The following is a 12,729-nucleotide window of genomic DNA, read 5'->3' on the forward strand; positions in this document are numbered from 1 at the left end:
AATTCACAAGTCTTAATTAAAATCACATACTATTCATATTCCTGAAACTTTGGAATCCCCAGGGTACTTGGTGAGGTACCATGTGTAATCATTGGGCAGAAAGAGGACTGATGTTGACTTTAGATGCCCTTTGTTGCTGCTGCTACCACAAGTGTACCACAAACCACAGGAAAGGCTGAATGGCCAAATGAAATTAACAGGCCATGTTTCAAGATCTACCACCAACTTCTAATCCTCCTCTGTTTGGAAATTCGCATTTTGTTTGCCATTTGGGCCTTATCACTGGTCTATTATTTAACTAGTATACAGAGCTCCTTGTTATTTGTTTTCATTGTACCTAACCATTTCTCTCCTCAAACCAGAACATAATCTCAGAGTTTATTCTTAGTCCTCAGAGAGGCTATGTTAACTAAATCTGAAGAGAAGAGTTATACAATGGAATATTGTGCAAAAACAAAAAATCTGACCTCTAAGAATGGCCTATGAGAACTTTTTAAATCTGATTCAGTTTAATTCAAACCAGCAAGGGTTCAAACTATATCGACAAGATCGTATTCAAATTCTACTGTTTAGCCTCAAAGTTCCTGCAGAAAGCTATGTGAGGTTTTCTCCCATGACTGTTTATTACATTTTCTTCATAATGCACTCATTTTAATGTAAAAATATTTTTACCTATCTTTAAGTTAAACTAGATTCTAAACCCTGACTGCACTGTAGAATCACATGATGTTTTGAGAAAAAAATGATGCTAGCTGCACACCAGAATCTCTAAAGTAGTGCCCAGGCATTTGGTACTTTTAAAAAAAGAAAAGAAAAAAAAAACCTCTCCCGGTAATTTTACCATGCAATAATCTTGTTTTTCTGTTCTTCGCTCTTTCTGAAAAATTATTTCTTAAAGAAAGATTTTTCTATTGTCTATTGTTGTAATTTACACCTAAATTACAGATTACATGTCAAAGGATATCATGGACTATAATTATAGAAACAATTGTTTCTAATTGTCTAGAGTTTCAATAACTTTTTCAATTTGATTCAGTTTGATGCCAAACTAGCAAGAGTTCAGACTAAATCAAAATCATATCCGGATTCTACTGCTTTGCCACAAAGTATCTACAGAAGGGTATGTGAGTTTTCCTCTCATTATTCGTTGCTTAAGAAAACTTTCTAAGCATGTTTCTATAAAAATCATCTAATTCTTATTAACAGTGTAAGGTATTTTTTAAAATATCAATTTATAGCAGAAGTGTATTTCTTTATTGTTATTTTGTTGTTCCTTGTACTAGATTTTATTATTTCTGAATTGTAATAACAAATTTTTTGTTCTGTTTAGAAACTGCAACATTTTCAAGAAGAAAAAAACAAGGAGATTGCAATTCTTCGTAATACCATTCGAGATTTAGAGCAACGCCTTTCTGTTGACAAAGATTCTCACCTTAAGCGTAGACGGTTTTGAGCTTAGCAGTAAATTCATTAGTTGGTATTTATTTAAAAGCAATAGAAAGTTTCAATATACACATACAGCCTACATAACAAAAAAGTCAGCTTTAAGGTTTTTATTGAATTTATTTGGACAAATCCATACTGTATCCAATTGTGTACTGCATTCTTGCTTAATAGTATTAACCGTAAAGGAGGTCAGGTTTATAGGGTTTGGTTTACCTATTAAACCATCATTGACTATGGAAATACTTACTAAGCAATATAGAGACAAACAATATTCTTTATCTTTCCCCTTATATCTTTTAAGACAGCCACTCAAGTTTTAGATGAGTGTGATACAACATTAGAGAAAGAAAGATACAAAGGCTTTATTCATGTGTGATAGTAAAAATAAGGATATAAGTCTTAGATATACAGAAGATAAACGGATATTTAAAATATAGTTATATATGCTTTTATAGCAAAATATTCATGTGTTAAGTATTTCCGGATCTTAAAATACAAAATCCACTTATTAGTTAAAAGTGTAAGATTGAAAAGACAAGGATAATATTGTTTTGAGAGATAAGTAAAGAAAAAAATGGAAAGCATGTCTTTGTTGTTCTTCCTCCATTCTAAATTGCTAACTATCCAACAGAAACCCCTAGGTCATAGTTTACGTTTCTATTCTCATTAAAGCAAATAGAACACTGGAAAAAGAAAAAAAAAGACATATTAACCAAAAACTGCAATCACCTTTCAGTTGCCCCATCATAAAAAATATGGTTTGAGTCAATATTTCTATGACATAAAATTTAAAATCTGGAAGCCAATCCAGTAGATTTCTTCATGTTTGCACAAATCTAATTTCGATTTCTGGTTTACTAATTTGGTAGTTTATAAAAGTGCTGGAAATGAAATTGTGTCTAGACTGATTTGGGGAGTATGTCCTATTTCAAATATTTAGTTTGAAGATCATTCTCACTTTTTTGCCTTACTCTTTCAGCGTCAATTGGTACTGACTTCTGTGGGTATAAGCTGCTGACTTATTTGTCAGGCAGCTGGAGGCAAACGTCACTGACAAGATTCAGTTATGTTCTCCTCTGCCAAAAGTCCCTGTCAGCTACATAAAGATGGGAGGTTTTCTTTACACTGTCAGGTGATTGCAGACCCTGTTTTTTCAAATATCAGATGTCGACAATGGCAGCATCAGCTCCTAGGAGCCAGCTCTGAATCTTTGGGCAATTTACAGAGTAATTGATTTATACATCTCTTTCGTCAGAGCTTCTTTTGTAGATGTTGTAAACCTTCACTTCCTGGCATATCTCAGCTCTCTGGGTGACCCTGCCTATGTTGACCCTTGTGCTTATGGTGGTGATGAAGGCCTGGAGGAGCAGGATGAGTAGGAGCATCTGGTGCTCCTGGTTGCTGATTCTCTGAAAGCTCACTGCTGCCAAGGTGCTGATGTCCCTGATTGTGATGATGCTCATGATGGTAATGGGGCTGTGGAGCTTCAACTGTTTCATCCACAGTAGCCAAAGATACACTTTTACAAAAGTCTTCATCTTTGAGAGTCTGGAACAAATTTATAAATCACTTATTAACAAGTTTATAGATATAGGAATAATGCATGAAAAATGATTTGTAGAGCTAACATATGTGAAATTCTAAGTAGTTAATTAGAATCGAGCTCGCTTTTTATTATATTAATGAGAAAGAGTCTGATGTTAGTCTCAACACCTAGGCATTTTATTAAAGGCTTAAAAAGAAAGCCAAACCACTGTACTTATATTTGCAGAAGCAAATGAAGTAAACTGGCAAAAGGAACTTAGATTGCAGGAAAATCAATTTAATATCAAATCCTAAATTCAGTTGACCTGGGCCGAGCATGGTGGCTCATGCCTGTAATCCCAGCAGTTTGGGAGGCCAAGGCGGGCAGATTGCTTGGGCTCAGGAGTCGGAGACCAGCCTGGGCAACATGGCGAGACCGCGTCTCTGCAAAATATACAAAAATTAGCTGGGCGTGGAGGCACATGCCTGTAGTCCCAGCTACTTGGGAGGCTGAGGTGGGAGGATTGTTTGAGCCCACAAGGTGGAGGTTGCAGTGAGCTCAGATGGTGCCACTGCACTCCAGCCTGGGTGACAGAGTCAGACCCTATCTCAAAAAAACAAAAAAAATAAGAAAATCAGTTGAACTCTATGGAAACTTCTGCACCTGTGTCAACAGTGCATCTCATCTAATACTATATGATACTGTAATCTAATGTTAATTTATCTCTGATAATTCAAAAATGCTAATAAACTCTGCTCAAATGTGTTAATTTTTCATACTTCATCCTATGCCAGGAAACGTTCTGAACTTCACCAAAGCTTTTCTAATGTCTCCCTACCATAAGGCTGTCAGCTGAAAATAGCAAATTACTGCCTAACTCCCACTGACCGTAATATCCATTCTGCATGATCCTAGTTCTTTAATTTACTGGAAGTCTTTATTGTTTTGTGGTACCTACCAATCAGAGAATCAAAACCTATAGATACAGAAATGTAACATTAAATCTCAATCTAAGACTAATTTGTAAATAAAATTGCAAAATCAACTTAGAAACCCAAAGACTCACTAAGTGATATGCTTTTGATGTTTTGAAGGTTTTAAAAGGTTATAAATTTAATTAAATTTTAGCATACAACTACTAAGTGGTACTTTATTTGGTTATTTCTGAATTACTTCTACATTAGAAGCTAATAGTGTTTGCTTCCAAAGTTATAAACAATTTGATATATATTTAAAATATATTGTATAATGTTCAAAGTGTTTAAGGTTTAAACAAACACAAATACCCATGGTAGTAGTCTAATTTCTTTCGTTTATTTGCTTATTTATTTAGAGACAGATTCTGGCTCTTTCGCCAGGCTAGAGTGCAGTGGCACTACCTCGGCTCACTGCAACCTCCGCCTCCCAGGTTCAAGTGATTCTCCTGCCTCAGCCTCCCAAGCAGCTGGGATTACAGATATGTGCCGCCAGGCCCAGCTAATTTTTGTATTTTTAGAAGAGATGGCGTTTCACCATGTTGGCCAGGATGGTCTCGATCTCTTGATCTCGTGATTCATCCACCTCGGCCTCCCAAAGTGCTGGGATTACAGGCGTGGGCCACCGCACCTTGCCAGTAGTCTAATTTCAGAAACGAATTACTATATTTTACTGATTCTGTGATGCTTATTTCTTTAGATTTTAATATCTCTAAAATTAGAATGTACCACACTGTTGGTGGTGTTTTCTCACTGTATCCTACTTTAATTAATTTAGCAGCATTTTTTTTCCTAAATAGTACATAAGATAATATGTCATATAATCAGTGGTATCTAGGAGACAATGAAAAAGAAAAACTCCAATTTGATTTGGCATATCAGATAATAATAGTGTCTCATCTGTAATTCGTATTTACAGATGATCCACACATTTTAAGCATATTTTGGTAACTTGTACTGACTTTTTCAATATAACTGGGCATATTTATAACTATCAAGCATTTGCACAAATGAGAAATACAGAAATAATCCCAAAATACGAGGAATCATTATAGTTAGTATTTAATAAAAGCTTAGTACAGGTTGAGTTAGTACTTTTCTGTCATTACTCTTAGTATTTTCTTCCATTACCTCAGTCTCCTCATCTTTAAAAGTAGTAAAATAACCCTCAAAAGATCATTATAAAGGTTAAAATGTGAAAATTACATAACTAGAGTAAGTAACTTGTTGTACTCCTTAACAACTTAATTAATTAATTAATTAAATTTGTTAAAAATTTGAGGCAGCTTTCTTTAGAGCTGGGGAAAATCTGAAGGAAATACAACCTACAAATAAAATTGAGAATTGTTTTTAAACCTAAGTTCAAATTTTCCCAATCTGACCTATCAATGGAACATTGTTTAGAATTATTTTCCTTTTTGTTATGAAGGAAAACAAGTCTAGTTAATACAAATTAAATTCTTTGAGTGCCTTTTATATTTAAAAAAGATTTAAATATAGTTCTCATAACAAGGAAGAAATATTTTCGTGGTTGTTAGGAAATAAATATCAGTAATGAGTAGAAAACTTATTCCATTCTGAAGTAAACTCAAACTGCAGATGGGCAGACAGTGGAAGGGCTTCAGGAAAAATGTGATAATCTTGCATCTTCAATAAATTAAGTAGTTTCTGGCCCCAGTTCCATTCCAAGTAATGCTGTGGGTAAGCTTTGCTACTGCTACGTTCTTGTGCTAACAAGTTCAGGATACTACAATAATGTTGCTTTTTTGTGTTAACTAAATTCTTTGAGCGCTTATGCTCATGCAACATCATTTGGTGGTAACTGAAATACAATACATTGACTTTTAATTTCCAAAGCCCTTCTAGATAAAGGCATCAACATCGATCTTCAAAAGATATTTTAAAGTAGAGGTTAGGCCGGGCGCAGTGGCTCACGCCTGTAATCCCAGCACTTTGGGAGGCCCAGGCGGGCGTATCACAAGGTCTGGAGATCAAGACCATCCTGGCTAACAGGGTGAAACCCCGTCTCTACTAAAAATACAAAAAATTAGCCGAGTATAGTGGCAGGCACCTGTAGTCCCAGCTACTCGTGAGACTGAGGCAGGAGAGTTGGCGTGAACCCAGGAGGCGGAGCTTGCAGTGAGCCGAGATCACGCCACTGCACTCCAGCCTGGACGACAGAGGGAGACTCCCTCTCAAAAATAATAATAATAATAAATAAATAAAGTAAAGGTTAGATGACAGGATATGTGTTTAATTATAAAAATTATTGTTATTTATTTTAGTACGCCTGCAAAAGCACTGAGTTATCTAAATAAGTTAGTGTTTCATGATAATCTCTTAAAAGATTTCCTCTTTTCTCCCCAGAAAAATAATTCAGAAAAATACCGTGAGAGAGCAGTTTCCACATTTCTTTTCACAGTAAACAATCTTAATGGCTTCTTCTACATACGGCAAAGTTAGGAAGGAAAAAGGCAAACCAAGATGATATACAAGAAGGCCACATCTAAGAAAAAGGACAAATACAATGTCATTATAATATTTTCTGTATCATGATCTTACTCAAATACAGTCTGGGATAGGCGTTATAGGTTTAATGGTTATAGCTAAGACCCTTTCACCCCTTTACTAAATTTCTTCGGGTGAGAGCTACAAATGAGCTCTCAGTCACTGCACACCAGGTCAGGTCGTAGCAACACTACATGCTAGTATTTTGAAGTTATAGATATGTCACTATATAATATCAAAAATGTCATCATTGTGACTTGGTCAAATACAATTTTGTGGTTAACTTACAAATTCTACCAGTGCCCAAACCACTAACTTATAAATTAGGCTCTGAAAATCACTTGAGCTTGTCATAACTGCTAAGGCAGCACAAATTTGACACAACAAGAAATCATCACATAACAAAAAGATCTCCAAGCCTTGGCCAGTAGCCCATTTATTTAAAAATGTGTCTAATGCAATGAAAATTTCAGCACAATAAAAGTATTAGAACATGTGGCATTGTCAGAAATGGTGGGGTTAAAATGTTCTTCTTGCCCACATTTTACCTAGTATATATGGTTTTTTGTGACTATCAAAAGATTATACTTTTAGGTTATCCTGAAAATTAGAAGTTTAAAGGCCTAAAAGAATGAAATGTGAATTTTTTAAAATTTAGTATGAGACCAAGTAGGGCTCACCAGACTCCGGAGAGTCAAAGAAAACAAAGCACCAACTAAGAATGTTTATAATGGCATAATGCATGAATTGAGATTCCCTCAAAATATAAATGTTTTATTTGTTCATAGAATCAAAAGTAGATTTGTGCAGATCATGCTTAAATGATAACTCACTTTACAGTTCAGAAATTCAGGCATGTAGCCTTAAAATTATTTAGATTAAAATTAATTAGAAAATACAGTTATTAATTTGCAAAAGAATTAGGTTAGAATTGTACAGGATGTACAAATTGGTCATTCTTTTTATTTAACCAAAATGCCAATTTACAGGGATAATCAATTTTCTGTATTTTCCTCCTGGAATGGTGAAATCTTTTACATGCCTTACTTTTTAAAAAGTCATTTCAAAAATAAAAGTCATTTCAAAAAAAAAAAATGTGAATAAACAGTTTATAAACTATTTGACAATAAACAAAAGCAAATATATTATTTTAAATAACTTACTATTAAATACAAAACAAGAAGAAATCAAGTGAAGAGATTAGTGGAAAAATCTAGAGGAGTGGTCACTGGGAAGTAACTTGAGATAATAATTATGGATATGAGATAAATATACTCAAGATTAAGAACCCATAGAATTTGATTATTGACCCGAGATGGGAAGTGTGATGGAAGGAATCAGTAATACATTCCTGTCACACAGTTTTCTGAAGGGGTAGATGGCAGCAAGCTTGCCATACATGATGGTTTTTGTGACGTCCTGCAAAATGGTGGATGATGACTGGGAGTGCAGGGTCTGAAAATTATAGGATTATATGCCCTAGTGGTTGGCTGCATCTGCCTCCAATAGGTTGTATATAAAAATCACACAAAGGTGAAAGTATAAGCATGTTTTAGGAGAAGATAATCAATACAGATTTGAATAATTGAATTTAAGATGTTTGTGAATGTATCTATGAAGTAGATATACTGGTCTGGAGTTCAGTCATTGTGTTTCACCTTTGTGTGTGTGTATATATATATATGGGATCATCCTACTATATGTTGTAATTGTAATCAAGGGATAGATGAGATTGCTCAGGTAAAATGTGCAGAGTGTCAACAGAAGGAAACCTATACAGCCCTGAATACCACAAACACATACAGAATAAACCAAGGAAGAATGTGGGAGGAAGAAAATAAGGAGGTGGAAGCGGAGGAAGTGTGGAGAAGGAGAAAGAAGAAGAGGGATGTGGGGAAAACCAGCAGCGTATAGTGTCATAGAAATTTTTTAAAATGAGAGTATTTCAAAAATAAGGAGTTATTTTTACTTCTAAATGGTAAAGAGAAATTATAAGAGATGAAGACTGAAATATGGCATTGTATTTAACAGTAAAGAAGATTATTATGTGTGATGGGAAGTAAATAAATAGATACGAAACAGTTATTTTTAAATTTGGGATGTGTTTGTCTGTATGTACGAACCTGTCATATATGAGGAAGTCATCTTTGCTTCCGTTTAAAAGAGTCCAGACATCTGTTTGATTTTCTTCTTGTTGATAAACAGGAATATGCTCTGAAACCTTATTCTTAAGATGTGTGTATTTTAATCGAGAAGAGATTCCTTGATGATTAACAACAATATAAGAAATATTAGAATATCCTTCTTTCTCCAGTTTTACTCGCAGTTCTTCCAATCTAAAATATTTGGGAAGAAACACATAAAATGAATAATATCATTTGATTTGATTGGTGGTTTTTCCCTCTTCCTTAATTTTCTATGTGAAACTCTCCTTCTTATTTTTAACTAATCCATACTGCACCTATTTATATTATTCTGAAAGATTTTAAAACTTTAATTTTTAGAATTACTTAAAACTTGTGCTTAATTAAAACCTTATGCTTACATAAACATTGGCTCATTTAGTTCTCAAATTAGCACAATGAAGTGTATATATTTTAAATGTATCTTATAGGTAGAATGGATTCAACCAACCACAGATAAAAAATATTTGGAAAAAAAAAGATGGCTGCATCTATAGTAGTGAACATGTAGACTTTTTAAAATGTCATTCATTATTCACTAAACAATACAGTATAAAAATTACTTACATAGCATTTACATTCTGTTAGGTATTATAAGTAATCTAGAGATGATTAAAGCATGTGAAAATATGTGCATAGGTTATATATGCCATTTTATATAAGGGATTTGAGCTCCATGGATTTTGGTGTGTGAGGGGGATCCTGGAACCAATCCTGCACAGATACCATTGGATGACTGCAAGGAGAATTCCACCCAATCAATATCTGGTGAATAACTCAACAAATATATTTGATATTTATTTGTTAAATAACCCAAAACCTTTGATAGCAAGCCTAGTGTTCTTTCTACTCTGACAAAAGTCTTCTCTGCTTCTTGTATTGAAGTAACTGTTCTATTTGCAGAAGTACATTTTAGAACATTTTCATTACACAAGTAATACATATTTAGTAGGAAGTTATAAAATATAGGTCCACAAAAAGAAGAAAAAATTTCCATAACCCTAGGAAACCCACTGTAAACATTTTGGTGTGTATCATCCTGGTTTCTCTCTTCTAATATGTTCTGTGCAAACACATAGTTTTTCCAAAAGTGTGACTTAAATTATTGTTTACACTTTTATGTCTATATGCATGTGTGTATCTAATAACCTTCCCCTTAAGGTATTTTAAGCCACAGAAAGACTGTCTTACTTAGATGCCTGCAGTATGCACAGGTATCAGCTGGCTTGAAGAAGAGCGACCACAGTCACTGAACCATTGGAGTCTAGCATGGGATCTTGATCTCTTATGCTCCAGGCTGGGGGTTGCTTACAGAAGGGGCTTTGGTCCTGGCTCTCTGTTCCTCCCGATGGAAGGAGACAGAGAGCCAGGGCAAGCCCCAGACTTCTCCACATTGCTGGGGCTGTCCTGTAAAAGAGAAAACCTGTCACTCTTCTTCATAGTTAACTTCACAGTCCTAACTATGAATTTCTATAAATCCTGCAGACATAATTCCACTCCCTAAAAATACCTTGCCCATGAATTCTGTCTCCAGAAAGTTATGCTCAGACTGTGGCTTATAGAAATAAGTCTGTGACTTATATAACATTCTGCAAACACAACCTGACTTTTGTTTGAGACACACCAAGTTCTGACTGTTCTTTCTATCCTCCAAGAAGAAAGGGATAGGCCGGCCGCGGTGGCTTGCGCCTGTAATCCCAGCGCTTTGGGAGAACGAGGCGGGCGGATCATGAGGTCAGTGGATCGAGACCTTCTTGACTAACATGGTGAAACTCTACTAAAAATAAATAAATAAATAAATAAATAAATAAATAAATAAATAATTGGCCGGGCGTGGTGGCAGACGCCTGTAATCCCAGCTACTCAGAGGCTGAGGCAGGAGAATGATGTTGACCCCGGAAGGCGGAGCTTGTAGTGAGCCGAGATCGCGCTACTGCACTCCAGCCTGAGCAACAGAGCAGTCTCAAAAAAAAAAAAAAAGAAAGAAAGAAAAAAGAAAAGAAGAAAAAAAGGGATAAATAGATAATTCTGCACAGAAATGAAAAGAGCCAGCAAAAAAAGAGAACCAAGGAAGAAAGGTGATGGCAGAGAAGCCAGTATACCAACATGAATGTGGGTCATGTCGGGCCCTTAGCTCTTCAAGTTCAAACATTCTGTATTTATAAATCTCTTGGGTATGGCTCCCTTTTGTTTCTCTTATTCCTTGAAGTCTGGCTCTATGTATCTAACCAAGTAGAAATATCGCACATCACCGCCCCCTCTACCATATAAGACTCACTGAAATCCACACTCTAAATTAGTCTATTTATTGGAAAGTTCCTATGACTAGAAAATTCCTATGACTAGACAGCACTTTCTTTGGTAAAAAGATGCTTCCTCTGAGCAACGAAGTTAAAATGTTTTTAAATACCTGACTAGAAATATCCTGAAAACTAGGGCTAGCTCTCTAAACAGAGAGGTTCAAAAACAGGTGAACTGTAGACAGGTAATAAGAAAAAGGAACACATTCAGCAGAGAGGAGCAAAGAAGAATTCTCACAAGTAATTCAGGCTCATTTTGATGTAAGAGTCTGTGGGGAGAGATCAGGACACAATTTGAAAACTGGGAAGGCAATACATTTTCAAGCACTGATTTGAGATTTTTAAAAGCAGATGCATTTCTTTGGAGGTGGGGAGCTAATGGTAAATTACTTAGAGTGAGCCCAGAATTAAGAGGAGAATAGAAAAGCTAAAATCAGATTGATCTGGGCTTTAATGCACTGGAAGAATTTTTAACCCTGATTGTCTTTCACATTATTTAAGACATCAAAACTCCTACCTGTATATGATATCTTGATAAGAACTTAACTAAAGGAAGAGAAAAAAACTAGACAGAGAGAGTGAGGTGAGAGGGAGATAGAGAGAGAGGACAAATTAACTTACTTATTTAAGGCCACCCCAACTACTTATTCTAACATTTAAAATATTCTAATATTTTAAGAAGAAGAAGATATATTTGGACTATTTCTAGAAAATTCCTCTAGAATGGGATTTACAATGATAATACAATTATCCTTATTATAGCTAACGTTTATTTAACTTTTATACAACTATATTCAGGTGGCTCTAAGCACTTTTATATATCATGTCAGTGAATCCTTAAAACAATTATGTGACCATTATCCCCTTTTGCAGTTGAAAAAAACCATGGCTAAGAGTTTAGGTAGCTTGTCTACGATCACACAGAGAGTAAGTCAGTCACAAGAGAGACTGGATTAAAACTAGTTCCATCAAATCCAAAGCATGACATCTTAGCTACTGCAATATATTGAGAGTTTTTAGACAGATCACCTTGTAATAACTATAGCCGCCAACTATTTTTGTTTATGCACTAAGATGCCAAAGAGAACATAAAAATAATTCAAGCTGTTTTATTTCTTAATAGAATGGCTAGGGTTTCTCTGTTTCCTAGACTACAAATTCAGTAGTTATAGAACCTTGACAAAAATTCAGCATTTGATTTTTTCACTTTTTCACAGAGCACATATTTCCTTTTTTTTTTTTTTTTTTTTTTGAGACAGAGTCTTGTTCTGTCGCCCAGGCTGGAGTGCAATAGTGCAATGTCACCTCACTGCAACCTTCACCTCCCTGGTTCAAGCAGTTCTCCTACCTCAGTCTCCCAAGTAGCTGGGATAACAGGCGCCCACCACCATGCCCGGCTAATTTTTGTATTTTTGGTAGAGACGGGCCAGGCTGGTCTCAAACTCCGGACCTCGTGATCCGCCTGCCTCGGCCTCCCAAACTGCTGGAATTACAGGTGTGAGCTACCTTGCCCAGCCCAGAGCGTGTATTTCAAGTAGCTGAATGGTGAATACAAATGAAAAGACTATTTCACTCATTTCCCTCATTTAGGTTTTTGATGAAAAAATAACCCATTGGTAGAGAGTTGTAGCTTAGAGTTCACACTTATGGATTTTTTCTGTCATTAGAATCAAGAGGCTGCTCGATTTTGCTTTCTTAAAATTATTTCTTACACAATAAACCTTTAATAATTATAGTTGTCAGACAGCTATACAAAAATAGTGAAGATAAATAACACAATTGGATTTTCTGGA

General features: G+C 35.3%; 2 protein-coding genes across 2 annotated transcripts in view; one reads left to right on the forward strand and one right to left on the reverse strand.

Annotated features, from left to right (window-relative positions):
• The window catches only part of CCDC152 (coiled-coil domain containing 152), a 64,961-nt gene extending 60,935 nt beyond the window's left edge, over window positions 1-4,026 (forward strand). The window contains exons 8-9 of the mRNA XM_011966500.1: window positions 1,037-1,120; window positions 1,331-4,026. Coding sequence (XP_011821890.1) covers window positions 1,037-1,120; window positions 1,331-1,453 — 207 coding nt within the window. The 3' untranslated portion in view covers window positions 1,454-4,026. The remainder of the gene's footprint in view (window positions 1-1,036; window positions 1,121-1,330) is intronic.
• SEPP1 (selenoprotein P, plasma, 1) lies at window positions 1,539-12,451 on the reverse strand. Its single transcript, XM_011966496.1, is given in 5 exon segments — window positions 1,539-2,994; window positions 6,334-6,451; window positions 8,577-8,789; window positions 9,828-10,043; window positions 12,387-12,451. Coding segments are annotated over 4 exon segments (1,128 nt in total). The 5' UTR covers window positions 10,031-10,043; window positions 12,387-12,451; the 3' UTR covers window positions 1,539-2,400.
• Between the last annotated feature and the right edge of the window lie 278 nt (window positions 12,452-12,729).

The sequence above is a fragment of the Mandrillus leucophaeus genome, unplaced genomic scaffold, assembly GCF_000951045.1.
Source record: "Mandrillus leucophaeus isolate KB7577 unplaced genomic scaffold, Mleu.le_1.0 Scaffold119, whole genome shotgun sequence".
In the NCBI taxonomy this organism is placed as follows: Eukaryota; Metazoa; Chordata; class Mammalia; order Primates; family Cercopithecidae; genus Mandrillus; species Mandrillus leucophaeus.